At 39.3% G+C, this 22,581-nt stretch overlaps 2 protein-coding genes across 2 annotated transcripts; both read left to right on the top strand.

Moving 5' to 3' along the window:
* Positions 1 to 909: 909 nt before the first annotated feature.
* Positions 910 to 2,604, top strand: LOC109213712. The gene is made up of 3 exons (XM_019377545.1): positions 910 to 1,232; positions 1,770 to 2,320; positions 2,414 to 2,604. The coding sequence occupies exons 1-3, from the start codon at positions 910 to 912 to the stop codon at positions 2,602 to 2,604; spliced, it is 1,065 nt and encodes a 354-aa protein (XP_019233090.1).
* A 69-nt stretch (positions 2,605 to 2,673) lies between these two features.
* On the top strand, positions 2,674 to 3,788 carry LOC109213713. The gene is made up of 3 exons (XM_019377546.1): positions 2,674 to 3,000; positions 3,361 to 3,458; positions 3,569 to 3,788. The coding sequence occupies exons 1-3, from the start codon at positions 2,674 to 2,676 to the stop codon at positions 3,786 to 3,788; spliced, it is 645 nt and encodes a 214-aa protein (XP_019233091.1).
* The last annotated feature ends 18,793 nt before the right edge of the window (positions 3,789 to 22,581 follow it).

Below are 22,581 nucleotides of genomic sequence, written 5' to 3' on the forward strand. Positions count from 1 at the left end.
TATTCCGAGAAGTCATTTACTCACCTAATTTTGCCGCTGACCCGTTGTCCCCTCCACTATTGTTGTTCTGAGTGGAATCGTGAAGCAAATAGCCCCTTAAATTTTTGGAGAAATTTTCATAAAGCACTATCTTTTAGTGGTAATTAGCTATTTATAGATATCATTTGCTATATTACAGTTTGTAGATACGTTTTTAGATGTTTTAAGATGTATTTGATGTATTTAGATTAATGTATTCTTGAATACATTAGAAAAAAGAGGCGTGAATCATGGAAATCCAGTTAATAAGATGTTGTATTCAACTGTATTCAAGAATTGAATCATTGAATACAGTAACGTATATTCCTTAAAAAAGGGACCTTTTAACTGATTAAAAACGGAAAGAAAATCAATCTAGCAAATAGTCTCCTAATATAACTCAACTAACACAATTATATCACCCATAATGTGTATTTCCCCCTCCATCAAAGATTTTCCATCCGAAAGTATCCAAAAATATAGCACTCTGTCGATTTTCAATTCTCCCTTCTTTCTTTTCATGTTCTTTTGTTACAGTTCGTAGAAATCAATTTTCAACCAAGAAAAATTGAGATTGCTACAATTGTATACAGAAATACGTTCAAATTCGATTTTGCGTATGGCAAGTTTAACAGTGTTATTGCGTCATTCTGGAAAGTCGAACAGTGAGAGTAACTACGTCGATTATTCGATTGAGGGAACACTGATAAAGGAGTATGCGTCGTATAATGATGTGGATGCGTCAATTTCTAAGCAACTGGACATAGATTTGAGCTCAACGACCATTAAAATTCATTACAAAGTAGAAGAAAATTGCACGCCGATGGAAATACACAATGATATGGGTTTTAGGGTGTATGTAGAGTTAAAAAAGAGAACAGAGAATTCGGGATGTATCCTTTGTGCATAACGACAATTGACAAAGAAGTTGTAGCCGGAGGTAGTTTAATTCAAGGCGACATTGTCCAAATGGAAGAAGCGGTTCAAAGGTATAATTTCGATACAGATGATAGCCTTGCCCTTGATGTTGTAAATTCAGGCGAACCAATTGGGGTGTTCGAACTGGACAAGGATTTGATAATTTCAAAAACAAATCAAAGGGAGATTATGGTTGGACAAGTATATAAGGATAAAGCTACATTGAAAGAGGTGATGGAGCATTACGCTATATCAGAAAGGTTTCAATTCCGGGTTGATAGGTCTAATGCAATCAGGTTCGAGTGTTCTTAAGTATTCAATATTTTTTTTTTTGTATATTGTATTTCTGGTTGGATTTGTAAAGCGTATGTAGGTGTATTTAGTTGTATTTGTGAAATTTTACTTGACCTATATTGTTGTGCGTTTTTATTTATTATGTATTAATAATACATGAATTATTGTCGAGCATTGTGCTAGTACAGAAGAATTGAATGTAAAATCAAACTGTTTGTATATGTATTTAGCTGTATTTGTGAATGGTTACTTGACCTTCACAGTTGTTCTTGTTTTATTTTTTATGTATTAATAATACATGTATTCTTGTGGATTACAATGGCTCTAACTGTTTTTTATTAAATGTATTAATTGTATTAAAATGTATGCTTATACATCTAGGTGTATTCAGCCATGTTTAAATGTATAACACTGTATATATTTGTGTTGTATACTACTCTATATGTATATATAGATGCAATAATATATTCAAACGTATATGAGTGTATTTTTTGTAAGTATTTATACTGATCATATGTTTAATTATAACTTCTTTGCAGCTATGCATTATTATGTATGTCTGAAGATTGTGAATGGAGGTTTAAAGCTTCTAGCATTAACAAATCACAATTATTCAAAGTGAGAGAGTTCAATGATAAGCATACATGTCCGTTGAAGGATAAGGTGTATGAGCAACGTCAGGCAAGTAGCAGCCTTATAGGTGGTATGATTAGGCCCAAGCTTACAAATCATAAGAGGAAATACACCCCAAAGGATATCATTGATGATGTGAAAACTGATTTAGGTGTCGATGTTAGTTACATGTTGGCATGGCGGGCTAAAGAAAAGGCAATGAATTTTTTGAGGGGTGAACCGGCTAATTCATACAATAAATTACCAGGATACTTGTATACAATGGATATGACATATCCTGGTTCGCACATTAGAATGGTAAAATCCCCACAAAATGAGTTCAAGTATGTGTATATATCCTTGTATGCCTTTATAAAGGGGTTCGATCAATGTAGACCCATTGTGGTTGTGGATGGAAGCCACTTAAAATCGTATTACACTGGGACTTTCGTCTCGGCCAGCACTTTGGATGGTGCAGGTGAGTATGTTGGTTATAATAAAATATTATAATATTACTGCACAGTAAATATTGAAATACATATTTATAGTATGTATGCAATTTTATTTACAGGTCATATACTTCCACTAGCATATGGTATTATTGATTCAGAGAACGATGCTGCTTGGACGTGGTTCTTTGAGCAATTCAAGAAAGCATATGGTGAGAGGGAAATCATGTGCATCGTTTCAGATAGGAACGAAAGTATCATCAAGTCTGTATCAAGAGTGTATCCAACTGTACCACATTTTGCTTGTATATGACATCTTTGGAACAACGTATATAAGAAATTCAAAAAGAGTCATTCAAAGTTGAGCGAGATATACTTCTCAATGGCAAAAGCGTACACACAAGCTGAGTTTGACAGTCTAATGGAGAAGGTGGAGAAGTTAGATATTAGGGTGAAGGAATACTTGGAGTTAGCTGGATATGAAAAGTGGGCTAGGTTGTATGCACCTGTCAAAAGGGGATGGACGATGACGTCAAATATTGCCGAGTCAATCAATGCCGCACTTGTGTCAGCAAGGGAATTGCCAATATACGACCTCCTCGAAGAAGTTAGGAAAATATTTGGACGTTGGAATTGCAGCAATCGGGAAATAAACTCTACAAACATACACAATGCTTGGTTGAATGAGGCAATGTCTACACGAATGACTGTAAGTTGCCTTTTATTTATGTATCTATTTCCTATATGTATCCATGGTACAAGGTATTTAACTGTATATATTTCAAGGTAGCAATGGAAGTTGTATCCTATGTTCAGTCAAGACTACTCTATAATATTCTGCCAGCATTCATGTAGTATGTATTCTAATATATTCAATGTATTTACATGTATATACATGTATGTCTTTGAATTCTGTATGTACAAATATAGTTGTATCTACTATAGTTGGATTTTAATTCAATATATATTGTGATTCTTAAAACTAAATAAAATTCTAATACTATATATGAATATCATATTTAATACGTCTATTCTTATATATATGTATGATTTGTTTTTTTAAATGTAGGTGGTGCCATCGACTGAATATTTGCATACGGTGAACGATGAAGGAAGGCATTACACAGTATGCCTTTTAGAGAAAAAATGCAGTTGTATAGGTTCCAAGTCGATGAATTACCGTGCCCACACGCTTGGGCTGTCCTGAAGAGCAAGTTTCAAATAGAAGATTATTGCTCTGATTATTACAAATCAAAGTCTGTTGTAATGACATAAAGGTGCCCGTGTATCCTTTGCCGGACCAGAAAGAATGGAATATATGCAGCAGATGAAGTTGTATTACCACGCAAATGGAAAAGACCTCCTGGAAGACCAAAGAAGAAGCGTGATAAGCCGTTCATTGAATTGCTGCAGAAGAAAAATCAACATTCGTGTAGCATATGTGGGCAGGAAGGACATAATAAGCGTACTTGTAGAAATGCTCCACGTAGAAATTAGTTCACAATCTGACTTGTATTAATGAAAAACAATTTGTTATAGATTCCGGTGTCATTTTGAATATATTTTGGATATACTTAGTTGGTGTATTAAATCTGAATACGTAATTATAATACAACCATTGTATCTTCATTATATATGAATATAGATGAATACAATCATTGAATACATATGATTACACTCAGTTATATACACAGAGTATGATTGTATCATAAACAGCACTGATGATTTTTTTGGAATACATATCGTATATCAGAGATTGAATATGATTTATGAATGTTAAATACATGTATTCAAATACACTTGAATACAGATTAATACAATCTGTTATACACGTATAGATGTCTTAATATGTATTGTACAAGGGTCTAAATAGACTTGAATACATATGCATATAAGTGAATACAAATGAATAAAATCAGTTATATACAGAACACATATTCAAAATACAGCTGAATACATATCAATACAATATATTATATAAATATGAAGGTCTAAATACACCTGCTGAAAATATGTGAACATAACCTGATGAATACATATAAATACAGCTTAATGTATATAGATAAATATATCATGTTGAATACTGACTGATACAATAAGATGAATACATATCAATACAACATGTTGCATACATACTAATACAAACTGATATAAACATACAAAAACCCAATAGGTTGAAGGACAAATTAATTCAGAAGCACAAAAACAATCAATACATCAATTGGATGCTTGAAATGATAATATATAAACAATGTTGATATGATCACTAAATTAACTTTTTTTTGCTAAACTAACACCATCTTTACCAACACATTGTCCAAGAAAAACAGTATTCACAAAAACTCCCATCAAAAACTACAATCACCTAAGACTACTCTAACATTATCTTCTCCGACTTATCAGAATCGGTGATGTGCCTAAGAATCATTGAAGGTGCTTCACTCTCGCTTACGGCATCAGCGTCCATCTTCCGCATAGCATAGTCCCAAAGGAGTGCACCATATTTTTGACGGAGTAAATTGGCATCAAATTTTATTTGTGGAACCAGTCCAACTGTGCTAAGAAATTCTGCGTATGCCATGACATGCACTCCACAATCCCTGAAAGAATACATCAAAACAGTTACAAACAATTCATATTATTAGAAAAATGATACAAGGAAAAGGATTAAACACATACATGCTACCAGGATTTTGTTGAGACAGATCTGAAATGAAAAAAACTTCAAAGGGATCAGTTGGTGCCTTGTCAGAGTATGCTGAGTCATGAGTCCAATCTATGCCTTGCTTAGCCGGAAAGCCTAAATGTGAAATTCTGTAAAAAATGCTAAAATTTGGTATTAAAATGAATAAGTTTGACTTTGGCCAACATTTTAGGTAAACGGACCCGGACCCGTGAGTTGACGGCCCCGGAGGGTCCGTAAAAAAATATGGGACTCGGGCGTATGCCCGGTATACAATTCCGAGGTTCCAAGCCCGAGAAATGAATTTTTTAGTAAAATTGTTTTTCTGAAATTTATTAAGGAAAATTTAAATGAAAATTGATTAGAACGTGTTGGTATCGGGCCCGTATTTTGGTTCCGGCGCCCGGTACAGGTCTTATATGTGCTTTAAGATATTTCTGTGAAGTTTGGTTGAAATCGGACGTCGTTTGACGTGCTTCGGACTTAAATCTCTAAATTTGAAAGTTTATGAAGTTTGAAGAAAAACTAGTGATTTTGAGGTTTGATTCATTATTTTTGATGTTATTTTGGCAATTTGATCGCACGGTCAAGTTCGTAGGATGTTGTTGAGTTAGTGTATGTGTTTTGTTAGGAGCCCCGAGGGCTCGGGAGTGTTTCGGAGGTGTTTTGGAGTGATTTCGGACTTAGAAAAGTAGTAGGTTTTTGGCTTCAGCTGTTGCAGACAATTCCTTCTTCGCGTTCGCGACACCTCCTTCGCGTTCGCGAAGCTCCTCATCTTCCTTCATCGCGTTCGCAGCTTTGGATTCGCGTTGGACTTAGTCTTCTTTCCTCTTCGCGTTCGCGTTTGCATTCTCGCGTTCGCGTAATTCCCAGAATCTCTTCATCGCGTCCGCGTGTAGTCCCACGCGTTCGCGTAGGCCAAATCCCTGGACCCCCCCAGCCTTTTGTCTTCGCGTTCGCATCCTTCACATCGCCAACGCGATGGTCTGTTGAGTCAACCCTTCGCGAATGCGACCTTGCTCCCGCGAACGCGAAGGGCAATTTTGCCCAATTATTTAAAATGTCCAAAATAGAACAGTGACGGGAATTTTTCATCAAACACACGAACTCCTTCTTCTCCAAGGTTCTAGGGCGACTTTTAGAGCATTTCTTCATCAAAGCTTTTGGGGTTAGTAAATCCAATCTCGTTTTCTTCATTTTCTATCAATATTTGTTGAATTCCTAAGCCTAAAACATGTAATTAGGGTAGAAATTGGGGGAATTGGGTAGAGTTAGGGCTTTTTATTTTTTCTTGGTTTAGACCATGTTTTGGGTTCGAATTTGAAAACAAATTATATATTCGGGATCGTGGGGGAGTCCTTATATTGCGATATGAATTTGGTCCGAACCTCGTGTTTTGACCAAGCGGGCCCGGGGTCAATTTTTGGAATTTTGGGAAGAAAGCTTGGAATCTATAATTAGGCGTTGGGTTTGATTTGTTTAGCATATATTGATACTATGGAATCATTATTGTATAGATTTGATTGAGTTGGAGCCGAATTCTAGAGGGAAAGCGGTTGTTGTGGATGATTCGGTCGTGAAAGTTGAGGTAAGTGTTTGGTCTAACCTTAGCTTGAGGGAATATGAGTTGNCGTATAATTAGGTATTGGGGTTTTGATTTGTTTTAGCATATATTGATACTATGGAATCATTATTTGATTAGATTTGATTGAGTTGGAGCCGAATTCTAGAGGGAAAGCGTTGTTGTGGATGATTCGGTCGTGAAAGTTGAGTAAGTGTTTGGTCTAACTTAGCTTGAGGGATATGAGTTGATTCTTGTTTGCTACTTGCTAATGTCGAGTACGGTGTATAGGCATGGTGAGGAGTATCTATACATTGTTGTCTAGCATGACCGTGAGTCCTTATATTGCGATTATCCTGATTTTGTTGTAACTTCCATGCTTATTTGATGATTTCAATGTGTTGTAAAGAGCATGTGAAAGAGATTATGATCATTAAACTTCGAGGGGCATTGGCTCGAGTTGTGATACGAATTGTGAAGTTATATGAGATGACTTGATTCTTGGAGCGTTGGCTCAAATTATAAAGTGAATTATAAAGTAAGAAATGAAAGAAGGAGGGAGTTATTGATATTGTCCCCTTGCCGGGATTTAACTGTTTTATTGAATTCCCTTGCCGGTATGTTCTACCACTATTTGTTTACTTCCTTGCCCCTTGTTTGTGACTGTTATTTGGGTGAGGTAGAGTGATAAAGTACGAAGGGTGATGCCGTGCATACAATGATATAGGGGGATCGGGTTGCACGCTGCAACAATGATATCTATGGGTCGGGTTGCACGCCGCAACAATGACATATATGGATCAGGTTGCACGCCGCAACAATGACATCTGTGGGTTGGGTTGCACGCCGCAACAATAACATATATGGATCGGATTGCACGCCTCAATAATGATATATATGGGTCGGGTTGCACGCCGCAACAATGACATATATGGATCGGGTTGCACGCCGCAACAGTGTTGTTATATATTAGGATGGGTTGCGCGCCGCAACAGTTGTTGATTCAAGTGTGTTTATTTTGGATATTCATTTCTTGGTTCGCTGTAAATTCTTGGGCTGCTTCTATCTTTATATTGAGGTTTCCTATTTGTAACTGTTGCCTCCCCACAGCATGTCCCCCTTCCTTATTTACTGTTTATTTCCTGTATTTCTTTCCGTTGTATATATATATATATTTGATCTGCACAGGTTTATCTGGTAGTCTGGTCCTACCCTCGTCACTACTTCGCCGAGGTTAGGCTAGGCACTTACCAGCACATGGGGTCGGTTGTGCTGATGCTACACTCTATGCTCTTTTGCACAGATCCAGGTTTTGGCCGGCAACACCAGTAGCGTGGGAGCAGGCTTTCAGCCCAGCGAGACACCGAGGTAGCCTTGCAAGCGTCCGCAGGCCCGACGTCTCCTCTATCCTTTATATTTGACTGTCATCTCATTGTATTCGAGACAAACAGAGATATTTCTTCCAGACATTGTATTTAGTATCCTTAGATGTTCATGAGCATTGTGACACCAGTCTTGGGTAGAGGCTTAAGTTGAATTGTTACCGCATTTTATTCAGTTTCCCTTTAATTTAAGACTTCCGCATATGTAGTTAAATCAGTTGCTTCTATTATAATGTTGTTAATTATTGAAAAGGATCATGTGTTTAATGAAGAGTAGTTAATGTTTGGCTTGCCTAGCTCCCAATAGTAGGCGCCATCACGACTCCCGAGGGTGGGAAATTTGGGTCGTGACAAGTTGGTATCAGAGCACTAGGTTACATAGGTCTCACAACTCACGGACAAACTTAGTAGAGTCTGAGGGATCGGTATGGAGACGTCTGTATTTATCCCTCAGAGGCTACAAAGTTAGGAAAACTTCACATATGTTCTTTCTTGTCGTGCGGTTCTGTTTCTCAAATACCGATTGAATTTCTACTCTGTTCTTCCGCAGATGGCGAGAACACGCGCTTCCTCATCTACCTCTCAGCAGTCCGAGTCCCCAGCAGCAGCCCCAGTGGCCGAGCCTTAAGTTGATTTTGAGGAGGAGGTTCCAGCCCCAACAGTCCCGGTGGGCCCAGCTCAGGTCCCAGAAGGGTTCATTGCCACCCCAGCTCTTCAGGACGCTCTAGTCCGATTGGTAGGCCTCATAGAGAGTGTCATTCGAGCGGGTTTACTTCTAGTAGCATCAGCCACTTCTCAGGCTGGAGGAGGGGCTCAGACTCCTGCTACACGCGCTCTAGAGCAGGTAGCTCCCCAGGTTCGGGTTCCAGTGGTTCAGCCAGCTGTGGCAGGTCTGCCGGGTATAGTGGCTCAGGCCGGAGTGAGATAACTTTTCAGGAGGCAGCCAACGTGGCCCACAGAGTGGAGATGGTTCTATCACAGGGAGGTGGTCATGGGTCGGATAAGAGGCCCCGTCACTTAGGCAGATTCAGTGGTACCTCGTCAGGAGGTAGAGGTTCTTATGGTAGAGTCCATCCTCCTAGGCCCTTTTAGTCATCTCTCCATGTATCTCATGGTACTTCAGGTGGTCGTGGTTCTCAGCCGCATTATTCTGATCAGCAGCCTTACAGTGCACCACCAACTCCCATCAGTACACTGCCGCTTCAGAGTTTTCGAGGTGGTCATTCAGGCCGCCAGGGCCAGCCTCAGTTTCCTCAGCTACAGCATTCGCGTGGATGTTATGAGTGTTGTGAGTATGGTCACATCAGGAGGGCTTGCCCGAGGTTGAGGGGTGCTCAGCCGCAGCAGCCGAGGTCTTGCTACACTTATGGTGATCCAGGTCACATTGCCAGATTTTGCCCTCGAGCACTGGGTAGTTCTCAGCATCAGGGTACTCGTGCCATGGTTCAGGCACCAAGTGTTCCACAGCCCGCCCAGCCCGCTAGAGGTGGGGGTAGAGGTGCTAGAGGTGGACGTAGAGGTCATAGTGGGGGACAGCCAGCAGCCGGCCGTCCTAGAGAGGCAGTTCAGAGAGGTAGAGCCCAACACCAGTGTTATGCTCTTCCCGCCAGGCCAGAGGCTGAGTCATCAGATGCAGTCATTACATGTACTATTCTGGTTTGTGATAGAGATGCTTCAGTGCTATTTGATCCAGGGTCTACGTATTCGTATGTGTCGTCTTATTTTGCACCGTACCTGGTCATGCCTAGTGATGCTTTGAGTATTCATGTTTATGTATCTACACCGGTGGGTGGTTATATTGTGTTTGATTGAGTTCATCGCTCTTGTGTTGTGGAGAATGGGGTCTTGAGACCCGTGTTGATTTGTTGCTTTTAGATGTGGTCGACTTCGATGTTATATTGGGGATGGATTGGTTATCCTCGTATCATGCTATCTTGGACTGCCATGCCAAGACCGTGACCTTAGCTTTACCAGATTTGCCTCGTTTGGAGTGGAGAGGGACCGCAGGTCATGCCACTCGCAGTGTTATCTCATATGTGTAGGCTCGACGCATGGTCGAGGAGGGGTGTTTAGCTTATTTGGCGTATGTTTGCATTTCCAGTGGAGAGGTCCCTTCTATTGATTCTGTTCCCATTGATCGGGAGTTCCCTGAGGTCTTCCCTTCAGACCTACCGGGTATGCCGCCCGACAGGGATATCAACTTTTGTATTGATCTGGCTCCGGACACTCAGCCCATTTCTATCCCGCCGTATCGCATGGCCACGCCAGAGTTGAAGGAGTTAAATGACCAGTTGCAGGATTTGCTAGAGAAGGGTTTCATTAGACCCAGTGTGTCACCTTGGGGCGCGCCAGTGTTATTTGTCAGGAAGAAGGACGGATCGATGAGGATGTGCATAGATTACCGGCAATTGAACAAAGTAACGATTAAGAATAAGTATCCACTACCGAGGATTGATGATTTGTTCGACCAGCTTCAGGGTGCCAGGGTATTCTCCAAGATTGACTTGCGATCTGGCTACCATCAGTTGAGGATTAAGGCATCCGATGTCCCTAAGACAGCTTTCCGTACTCGGTATGGGCATTATGAGTTCTTTGTCATGTCATTTGGGTTGACCGATGCCCCAGCAGCATTCATGGAGTTGATGAACCGAGTGCTCAGGCCATATTTGGACATGTTCGTGATAGTCTTTATTGATGATATTTTGGTGTACTCCCGCAGCCAGAAGGAGCACGAGCAGCACCTTAGAGTGGTTCTTCAGACTCTGAGGGATAGTCAGTTATATGCCAAGTTCTCCAAATGCGAGTTCTGGCTGAGTTCAGTAGCATTTCTGGGTCACGTTGTATCAGCAGAGGGTATTCAGGTGGACCCGAAGAAGATTGAGGCAGTCAAGAACTGGCCTAGACCAACATCAGCTACAGATATTCGGAGTTTCTTGGGATTGGCAGGCTACTACCGTCGGTTTGTGGAGGGGTTTTCGTCTATTGCAGCCCCAATGACCAGGTTGACCCAGAAGGGTGCCCAGTTCAGATGGTCGGACGAGTGTGAGGAAAGCTTTTAGAAGCTTAAGACAACTCTGACTACGGCACCGGTGTTGGTTTTTCCCACAGGATCAGGGCCTTATACAGTCTATTGTGATGCTTCCCGTATTGGTCTTGGTGCAGTGTTGATGCAGGGTGGCAAGGTTATTGCCTATGCTTCGAGGCAGTTGAAGATTCATGAGAAGAACTATCCAGTACACGATTTGGAGTTGGCAGCCATTGTTCACGCATTGAAGATTTGGAGGCACTATTTGTATGGCGTGGCATGTGAGGTGCTCACTGACCACAAGAGTCTTCAGTACTTGTTCAAGCAAAAGGAGTTGAATTTGGGGTAGATGAGGTGGTTGGAGTTGTTCAAGGATTATGATGTCACCATTTTATATCATCTGGGGAAGGCCAATGTGGTGGCCGATGCTTTGAGTAGGAAGTCAATCAGTATGGGCAGTCTTGCTTATATTCCGGTCAGTTAGAGGCCGCTTGCTTTGGATGTTCAGGCTTTGGCCAATCGATTTGTGAGGTTGGATATTTCTGAGCCTAGCCGAGTATTAGCTTGCACGGTCGCTCGTTCTTCATGATTGGAGCGTATCCGTGATCGGCAGTTTGATGATCCCCATTTGTGTGTCCTTAGAGACACGGTGCAGCGAGGAGGTGCCAAGCAGGTTACCTTAGATGCGGATGGAGTTTTGAGATTGCAGGGGCAAGTTTGTGTGCGCAATGTGGATGGGCTTCGAGAGTTGATTTTAGAGGAGGCCCATAGTTCCAGGTACTCTATTCATCCGGGCGCCGCGAAGATGTATCAGGATTTGCGGCAGCATTATGGTGGCGTAGAATGAAGGAGGATATCGTAGCATATATGGCTCGTTGTTTGAATTGTCAGCAGGTTAAGTAAGAGCATCAGAGGCCTGGTGGTGTATTTCAGAGGATTGAGCTTCCCGAGTGGAAGTGGGAGCGGATTACCATGGGTTTTGTTACTAGGCTTCCGTTGACTCGGAAGAAGTTCGATGCAGTGTGGGTTATTGTTGATAGGCTGACCAAGACAGCGCATTTCATTCCTATGGCAGTCTCCTATTCTTCTGAGAAATTAGCTGAGATTTATATCCGGGAGATTGTTCACCTTCATGGTGTGTCGGCATCTATCATTTCGGACCGGTGTATGCAGTTTACCTTGCGCTTCTAGAGAGCAGTTCAGCGAGAGTTGGGCACACGGGTTGAGTTGAGCACAACATTTCATCCCCAGACGGACGGTCAGTGCGAGCGGACTATTCAGATTCTAGAGGATATGCTTCGAGCTGGTGTTATTGACTTTGGAAGTTTGTGGGATCAGTTCTTGCCTTTAGCGGAGTTTGCCTACAACAACAGTTACCAGTCGAGCATTCAGATGTCTCCTTATGAGGCTTTATATGGTAGGCAGTGTCGGTCTCCGGTTGGATGGTTTGAGCCGGGAGAGGCTCGGTTGTTGGGTACAGATTTGGTTCAGGAGGCCTTGGACAAGGTCAAGATAATTTAGGATAGGCTTCGTTCAGCTCAGTCTAGGCAAAAGAGCTATGCAGATCGTAAGGTTCGAGATGTATCTTTCATGGTTGGTGAGCGGGTATTGCTCCGAGTGTCGCCTATGAAGGGCGTGATGAGATTTGGGAAGAAGGGCAAGCTTAGCCCTAGGTTCATTGATCCGTTTGAGATTCTTGATCGAGTGGGAGAGGTGGCTTATAGACTTGCATTGCCGCCTAGCTTATCAGCCGTGCATCCAGTTTTTCATGTATCCATGCTTTGGAGGTATCACGGCGATCCATCCCACGTGTTAGACTTCAGCACTGTCCAGTTGGAAAAGGATCTGTCTTATGAGGAGGAGCCGGTGGCTATTCTAGACCGAGAGGTTCGACAGTTGAGGTCGAGAAGTTTTCCTTCGGTGCGTGTTCAGTGGAAAGGTCAGCCCCCTTAGGCGTCGACCTAGGAGTCCGAGTTTGATATGCGAAGCCGTTATCCTCATCTATATCCCGACTCAGGTACTTCTTTCTTTTGTTCGTTCGAGGACGAACAGTTGTTTTAGAGGTGGAGAATGTGACGACCCAAAGGGGTCATCACCTGTTTTCCTATTTGTTCTGTGTTTCCGAGGCCTTGAAAACCTCATTTTTAGTTGCCTTGATTTACGTGCGCAGTCCGAGCGCGTAACCGGAAAGCCTAAATGTGAAATTCTGTGAAAAATGCTAAAATTTGGTATTAAAATGAATAAGTTTGACTTTGGTCAACATGTTGGATAAACGGACCTGGACCCGTGATTTGACGGTCCCGGAGGGTCCGTAGAAAAATATGGGACTCGGGCGTATGCCCGGTATCGAATTCCAAGGTTCAGCGCCCGAGAAATGAATTTTTTAGTAAAATTGTTTTTCTGAAATTTATTAAGGAAAATTTAATTGAAAATTGAGAAGAACGTGGTGGTATCGGGCCCATATTTTGTTTCCGGCACCCGGTACAGGTCTTATATGTGGTTTAAGATATTTCTGTGAAGTTTGGTTGAAATCGGACGTCGTTTGATGTGTTTCGGACTTAAATCTCTAAATTTGAAAGTTTATGAAGTTTGAATAAAAACTAGTGATTTTGAGGTTTGATTCATTGTTTTTTATGTTTTTTTGGCAATTTGATCGCACGGTCAAGTTCGTAGGATGTTGTTGAGTTAGTCTATGTGTTTGGTTAGGAGCCTCGAGGTCGGAGCTGTTTGGAGGTGTTTCGGAAGTGATTTCAGACTTAGAAAAGTAGCAGGTTTTTGGCTTCAGCTGTTGCAGATAATTCCCTTCTTCGCGTTCGCCTGACACCTACTTCGCGTTCCCTGAGAAGGTCCTCATCTTCGTTCTATCGTTCGCAGCTTTGGATTCGCGTTCAGTAGGGTCTAGTGACCCTGGGACTTAGTCTTTCTTTCCCTCTTCGCGTTCACGTTCACATTCTCAGTGGTTCGCCGTAATTCCAGAATCTCTTCATCGCGTTCGCGTGTTAGTCCCACGCGTTCGCATAGGCCAAATCCCTGGACCCCCCCTAAGCCTTTTCTCTTCGCCGTTTCGCATCCTTTCCATCGCGAACGCGATGGTCTGTTGAGTCTCCTTCGCGAAACGGACCTTCGCTCCCGCGAATGCGAAGGCAATTTTGCCCAGTTATTTAAATGTTCAACAACAGACAGTGACGGGAATTTTTCATCAAACACATGAACTCCTTCTTCTCCAAGGTTCCAGGGCGACTTTTAGAGCATTTCTTCATCAAAGCTTTTGGGTTAGTAAATCTTATACTCGTTTTTCTTCATTTTCTAATCATATTTGTTGAATTTCCTAAGCCTAAAATATGAATTAGGGTAGAAATTGGGGGAATTGGTAGGAGTTAGGGTCTTTTTACTTTTCTTGATTTAGACCACGTTTTGGGGGTCGAATTGTGAAACAAATTAAATATATTTGGGCTTCGTGGGGAGAATGGGTGATAATGAATTTGGTCCGAACCTCGTGTTTTGACCAAGTGGGCGGGGTCAATTTTTGGAAATTTTGGGAAGAAGCTTGGAATCTATAATTAGGTATTGGGTTTGATTTGTTTAGCATATATTGATACTATGGACATATTTTGTATAGATTTTGATTGAGTTGGAGGCCGAATTCTAGAGGGACGGTTATTGTGGATGATTCGGTCGTGAAAGTTGAGGTAAGTGTTTGGTCTAACCTTAGCTTGAGGGAATATGAGTTGATTCTTGTTTGCTACTTGCTAATTGTCGAGTACGGTGTATAGGCATGGTGAGGAGTATCTATACATTGTTGTCTAGCATGACCGTGAGTCCTTATATTGCGATTATCCTGATTTTGTTGTAACTTCCATGCTTATTTGATGATTTCAATGTGTTGTAAAGAGCATGTGAAAGAGATTATGATCATTAAACTTCGAGGGGCATTGGCTCGAGTTGTGATACGAATTGTGAAGTTATATGAGATGACTTGATTCTTGGAGCGTTGGCTCAAATGATAAAGTGAATTATAAAGTAAGAAATGAAAGAAGGAGGGAGTTTATTGATATTGTCCCCTTGCCGGAATTTAACTGTTTTATTGAATTCCCTTGCCGGGATGTTCTACCACTATTTGTTTACTTCCTTGCCCCTTGTTTGTGACTGTTATTTGGGTGAGGTAGAGTGATAAAGTACGAAGGGTGATGCCGTGCATACAATGATATAGGGGGATCGGGTTGCACGCTGCAACAATGCTAAATGTTATGGATCGGGTTGCATGCCGCAACAATGATATATATATGTATCGGGTTGCACGCTGCAACAATGATATCTATGGGTCGGGTTGCACGCCGCAACAATGACATATATGGATCGGGTTGCACGCCGCAACAATGATATCTATTGGTTGGGTTGCACGCCGCAACAATGCCATATATGGATCGGGTTGCACGCCTCAATAATGATATATATGGGTCGGGTTGCACGCTGCAACAATGACATATATGGATCGGGTTGCACGACGCAACAGTGTTGTTATATATTAGGATGGGTTGCGCGCCGCAACAGTTGTTGATTCAAGTGTGTTTATTTTGGATATTCATTTCTTGGTTCGCTGTAAATTCTTGGGCTACTTCTATCTTTATATTGAGGTTTCCTATTTGTAACTGTTGCCTCCCCACAGCATGTCCCCCCCTTCCTTATTTACTGTTTATTTCCTGTATTTCTTTCCGTTGTATATATNCAAGAATATAATATATATATATATATATATATATATATATATATATATATATATATATATTTGATCTGCACAGGTTTATCTGGTAGTCTGGTCCTACCCTCGTCACTACTTCGCCGAGGTTAGGCTAGGCACTTACCAGCACATGGGGTCGGTTGTGCTGATGCTACACTCTGTGCTCTTTTGCACAGATCCAGGTTTTGGCCAGCAGCACCAGTAGCGTGGGAGCGGGCTTTCATCCCAGCGAGACACCGAGGTAGCCTTGCAGGCGTCCGCAGGCCCGACGTCTCCTCTATCCTTTATATTTGACTGTTATCTCATTGTATTCGGGACAAACAGAGATATTTCTTCCAGACATTGTATTTAGCATCCTTAGATGTTCGTGAGCATTGTGACACCAGTCTTGGGTAGAGGCTTAAGTTGAATTGTTACCGCATTTTATTCAGTTTCCCTTTAATATAAGACTTCCGCTTATGTAGTTAAATCAGTTGCTTCTATTATAATGCTGTTAATTATGGAAAAGGATCATGTGTTTAATGAAGATTAGTTAATGATTAGCTTGCCTAGCTCCTAATAGTAGGCGCCATCACGACTCCCGAGGGTGGAAAATTTGGGTTGTGACAGTCATACACTTTGATACATCTATCCTTGAATGAGACAACTGCCAATACCCAATGCAGTTTTTCCTTCAAGTTGACTGGTATCAAGACGTTGTCAACAGTATGCCACGGTACATTAGCCAGTAATCTATAGCCCCTTATGTACTCACATACCACATCCTCTTCTTTGGCTACATTTGCATTACTATCTGTATCAGCATACCTGTCGAACATTTCAGCTATTCTTGTCTTGAATATACAATCAACAATTGTATACGTGAAGTTGGGTATTTAGTTGTACTTTCCCTTCTTTCTTAAGTAGTAAAATATGACTTCAATATGCTACATTTATAATTGAATACACCACGTCAGTACATTGAATGAAATTCAGAAAATATCAACTAGTGAAAACATAATTGAACACATGCATTTGTATGTAAACTATCAACTGCTAAAAACTTATTAGAAAAATTGTATGTTACATACATAATGCAGAATACATGTATGTATCTGATAGCAGTGTACAGTTAACAAACTGAATGTGGAAGGAGTTTATCTTACATTGTCATTCCATTATTTGTCGTCAAATGAGAGAAGGTAAAACCAATTTTTTGAACTGACTTGTTCAACGCCAAAATCCAACGGTATATGCAGTGTTGACTTGCTCTTTTTGTAATGGTCTTCCAAATCATTTCTACAATGAATTTCAAAATACAATATGTCTATTATTTAAATTATAAATAGATTGAATAGATATACAGAATAAAAAACTTACTTTTGGTAATGTTTAGCGAGAAGACCTTCACGAACCCATTTCTCATACTCCTGAATGACTAATGTAGGATGTGGTCCCGAAATCAAATCATCTTCAAATGGGTGTTTCTTGTCGAATATGGGAGTCAACTTAACTGAGGTACCTACTGTTCAGTTTTGTCATGAATACAAACATTTAATTATAGATAGAAGGGGGAAGAAGATCATAACTTTATAATTCATTGTTTTTTTAAATAATTTACTAATATGCGGAGTCGAAGTTTGATTTATAAGGCGAAGAATACCATCTACACCGATTCCTATGTGAGGCTAATGGGGTTGCATCTGCTGGATTTTTTGCTGCATGATGTATCAAAATTCTAGCTTCTGGAATTTGACTTGGAAGAAACTTGTCCGACAACTCAAACTGTGATACATGTACTTCTTTGGATACACATATAGGTGGTATGATACACAGCACCTCAGATGTATTATTACCATCAACCATTGCTTCATCACAAACATGATTAACATCTGTATTTTGTTAATGTATACAGATGTATATGAGTGTTTTAGGAAGTGTAAAAATAAACATACAGTATTCTGCTATTCTGGTAATGTATACATATGTATGTAAGGATTAACATCTGTATCCTGTTAATGTATACATATGTATGTGTTTCAGTTACTGAATACTATAATCTTTTAATGAATACTGTATTCTGTAAACCTTAAATACAACTACATTATGATTATGTTGTATATAACTGTATGGAACTGTAGGTTGTATGCAACTTGAAAATACATTATACATTAACAGAATACAACTTGAAATTAATCATATATATATAACTACATACATGTCTTAGTTTTTATATGTATTTATATAATATTGAATACTTATGTATAACTTAATTAACATGTATTTACTTGTATTTCAAAATATGTATGGTGTCTTATAGATTATTAATGTGAACAAATAAGATACATATAGTCTTATTATGTTCATATAAACATAAACTAACAGAGGTTTAAAAAAATGCTAACCTCCAAATTCTCGCCGACAGTTATATCACTCTTTGGATGGCCTTTGGGATTATCTTGCACGTCAACATCATGCGACATTTGAATACCATCATCATGTGTCACTGTGGGCTGATTTGCTTTAATCTGGTCAGAAATCTTCTTAATGTTTTCATTGATCAATGTTCTTAAAGATGTGAACTCGCCCATCACCTAATCAAAACATAAAAAATTAGATAGGTGTTGGAAAAATATATGAATGTTAATTGACAAAATTGTATTGTTTACTAATGGCATACAAAACTCACGTAGTCTTTGAATAAATTTAGATCATTCCTCAAAGAAGATACTTCATCCGCTTTAGAATCTGCCGGCTTCTTATCATGCAACACATTTTGATTGACTTCAGATATACCAGCATCAGGAGTCTTGGGTTTAGTCTCTGCCTCTGAGTGATCTATAATCTGCTCTTTGCGCTTCTTGTGGGGCGGAGATGAAGCATGTCCAACACTTGAATCATATTTCTTCTGAGGACGAAGATGCGGTGTAGAACTAAATTCATCTGAATCATCCGAATCATCTGCATGCTTGTCTGAATGAGTATTGTTAGGACTGGTATCTACCTCAACGCCTCCCAGAGGAATCTGAATAACAGCAAGCTCTACATCGCTTGGTTGGATGTCGTTGTAAACAATCTGGAAATTGAGAATTGTATGTTATATCCAACCTATATTTAAAGTTGTCACTATATTGAAATGTATATTGTGTGCAACTGTAGGCTATAGCAAAAGGAATTGTAAGTTGTATGCAAATGAATGGTGTACTGTATATGGAAAATCTAGGTTGTATTTAGATGCATATGTATGTTGTATGTAGATTATAATGTATGTATCTGTATGGTACTGTTTGGTGTATGCAACTTGAAAATACAGTACATATTCAGATGTATGTTATATGCAGAATAGACTATACTAAGCAAGTATTGTATGCAAAATTGAATTTCAGAAACTTATGAAATATTAATTTATCATGTTTCCCTGGTCTTTGAACATGCCATTCATCAGATAAGCATAAGTCAGTTGATTGATAGTGGTTCTCCAATTGAGCAATCTGGGTACACGATTACCAAGGCGCTTTGCAATTTTGGGGTCAACCTTTGAACAACACTCATAAAACCAAACTTGCATTGCGAGAGGCATACGAGTAATCCTATATTACTTCTTGTGATAATCCATTTTCTTACTAATAGATGTAATAAGGCTGCTGAATGCAAAAGTACCCCATGGATAATTAGAGTATCTCCCATCCTCGACTAAGTCAAAATGTAGTCGTGGGATGGTTGTGGTTTTCTTCTCTGATGAGAATATCCATGTGTGTATGAGATACAGCAATGCTATTTTTATGGCATCCCCATCGTTGCCATCACCCCATTTTTTTTCATCAAAGCATGACAACAAAGCTTCCTTTTTAACTAGCTTTGAACCGCCAAAGTATGTCTGGACAATATGGTTGGGCACCTCTGTGTTGAACTTAAATTCATGTGGATCACCAACACATTTGAGACCAGTGACGAGGGAAAACTCCCTGATTGAGAAGGAAATTGTTGTACCATTTAGGTGTATCAAAAATACGTCATCAGTACTTCCTTCTAACTGCTTAACCATGAAGCACCTGAAGAGCTGATGTTGTACCTCACACTGATCCATATCAAGGAGACTTCCAAAACAAGTAGAACTTAATAGTTTATACTGTTCTGGAGTAAGCTTTTCTTTGAGATCGGATACTATGTTTGTGTTTGTATATGAACAAATATGCGGTAATAATCTTGGTGGGTGTTTCACAAACAGTTTAATTTCCTGCATATAAACAAGAATTTTAAAAAGGTTTCATATTCATCATCAATACATAAACTCATTAAGTGTTATGAATACATATAAATACAACAAGATACAGTTAAATATTGAAATACATATTAATATCATTTAGTACAAAACAGTTAATATATACATACAACATGCAAAGGAAAACTATAATAAGTACGGAAATACAGTGAATGTAAATTTGAATACATCTAAATATATTTAAATACAACATATAATATTCAAGTAAGCACAACTCAGTTAATGACATTGTAAATGTGCAAATGAGTACTGGATTATTTTAATACTTATGAATACAACTAGATACATACGAATACATCATCATACATATAAAAACACATGAATAATTATGAATACATCAATGTACCCCTAAAGCACATCAGCAACTTTGGATGCATATTGATACAATAACAATTACCTTTTCGTGCTGTGTATCCGATGTTTTTTTTTCATCAACTTCCTTAACCTTGACACATGAAGAATCATTCATAGGTTTTTTCTTCTTTTTCGCAACTGAACTTTTTGTTTCTTTTGAACATTTCTCAACTTGGACTTTCGATTTGTCATTGTGTAATTTAGTTCTTCTCTCTGAAGTTGTAGTGGCTGATACACCTGCAAATTCCGACTCCGCTTGAGTTATTTGCAACGAGAAAGAGGGCCCATCAAAATTGAGATTGATGGGTATACCTCTGGTTACCATCTTGTGTGACGTTGAATCCGACATTGGAGAGAAAAACGAAAGCTTTCTGATGAGTAAACAATAACAATGATTATTGTTTAAGAAGCAAACAAAAATCTGCATCAAAATCGAAGAAACTAAATAATTGTATCAAAATCTAAGAAGCTAAATACTTACCCCAAGAACTTGTATCAGGAATAAAACCGTGATTTTAGAGAGAAAATAATTGGGGAGTGATAATGCGGGAAACCTAGGGAATTTGGGTGGGAGAAGAAGTCTGAATCGTGTGTTTGTGGGAGAAGAGAGTAAAGTATATGCAAAAAGAGAGAGAGAGAGAGAGAACGTGGTTTGTAAAATTTACGGTGATTATGTGAAAGAAAATTCGAAAAAGGAGAGAGAAAAATATTATTTAGCATATATGGTGCCTTAAATATAGGATATAACTATAATTAGATATTTTGCTATAAAGGGTAAAAAGTAGCTATATAATATAATATTTTAAAAAAGTATTTGTTTAAAATAAATAGGGTACTAACTTTTCTATAGGATGTAAAATTTCTTAAAAGAATCCCACCACCCCACCCAAGGTTGCATATTTCAGCGCATTGAACCCCATAAAGGTTCACTAAAACCAGCAGAAAACAAGTCCAAAACTAAGAAAAAACCTGCAGCAAACAGTCAGGTAAAAAAATGGGTCGTCTTTCTGTTTCAACGGCCAGTGCTTCTTTCTGTATCAATGGAGGGGAAGGTAAAATGGGTCTTCTTTTTTACATTCAATTGTATTTTTAAATGGGGTGAAATTTGGGTAAGAAATGGGTTATTTTAATCTGGTGTTGCCACGTGACACTCCGTCCAAAATAAGAGTATTTTTGTTTCAAAGTATGACGGCAGTGCATATATAGCCCAACAGCATAACAAGAGATATTTTTAAATCATTTTTAAAAATACAAGGATATATTTGACCCTTTGCCGCATTACACCGCTAGAGTTTAGAAGTAGGCCTATGCAGCGAGCAAAATTGGCTTCGGCTCAATCGTATGTTAACTTTGCTCGACTGTTATTGAAAAGACACGAGCTGAGTTAACTCAATTCTTAGTCAAACTTGACGTAGGTTAGTCAAAGCTCGATCTCGATTGAGTCAACTTAACATAGCTTAGTTGGCCCGATTAAATTGTGCAATAATATTTTAAAAATAAAATATCTAAGAAGGTTCAATTGTAAAGCAAATTGACACTAATTGAATTAAAAAAATTAATATGTCAAATAATAATTAAATTCATAAAAACAAATTAACTTGTCGAGAAATGTCATAATTATATATTAAATTAAACACGAATTGCTAAACTCAATGTAAGACTATCGATAAGAAAGAACTGTTGACAAATAACGTTACACAAATTGAAGTAGACATCCATAAATGAGAATCTTATGGAAATATCCAAAATAAGCTTAAACTTACCAACATCTAACCATTAATCACAGACTTACCAAACTCGCCAAGCACATACATAAATTGTCACGACCCATTCACTGTCGGGACCGTGATGACGCCTAACATCGCACTCGCTAGGCAAGGCAACGTTAGAGATATATTCACCTTTTTCCTTTATATTTTTCATAATTAAGATTAACAAAAGCTGATCCAACAGAAATAAAAGTGGAAGTACATATTTAACTAATTAGCCTTATACTATTAACCAATCCGAAACAGTTACCACCCAGAAACTGCTGTCACAACTCACGAACGTTCTATGAATAACTACAAACATGGGTTTGAAAGAAAAATACATCTGTCTCGAAGAAAGTAAAACAGAAAGGAAGTAAACATAGGAGGGGACGCCAGGGCCTGCGGACGCCTGCAGGACTACCTTGGATCTCCTGAAAGCAGTATCAGCAACCAACCTCTCGATCAGCCACTACCAGCTTTGAAATTTGCACAGAAAATGCAGAGTGCAATATCAGTACAACCGACCCCATGTACT

Source organism: Nicotiana attenuata, unplaced genomic scaffold (assembly GCF_001879085.1).
Source record: "Nicotiana attenuata strain UT unplaced genomic scaffold, NIATTr2, whole genome shotgun sequence".
NCBI lineage: Eukaryota > Viridiplantae > Streptophyta > Magnoliopsida > Solanales > Solanaceae > Nicotiana > Nicotiana attenuata.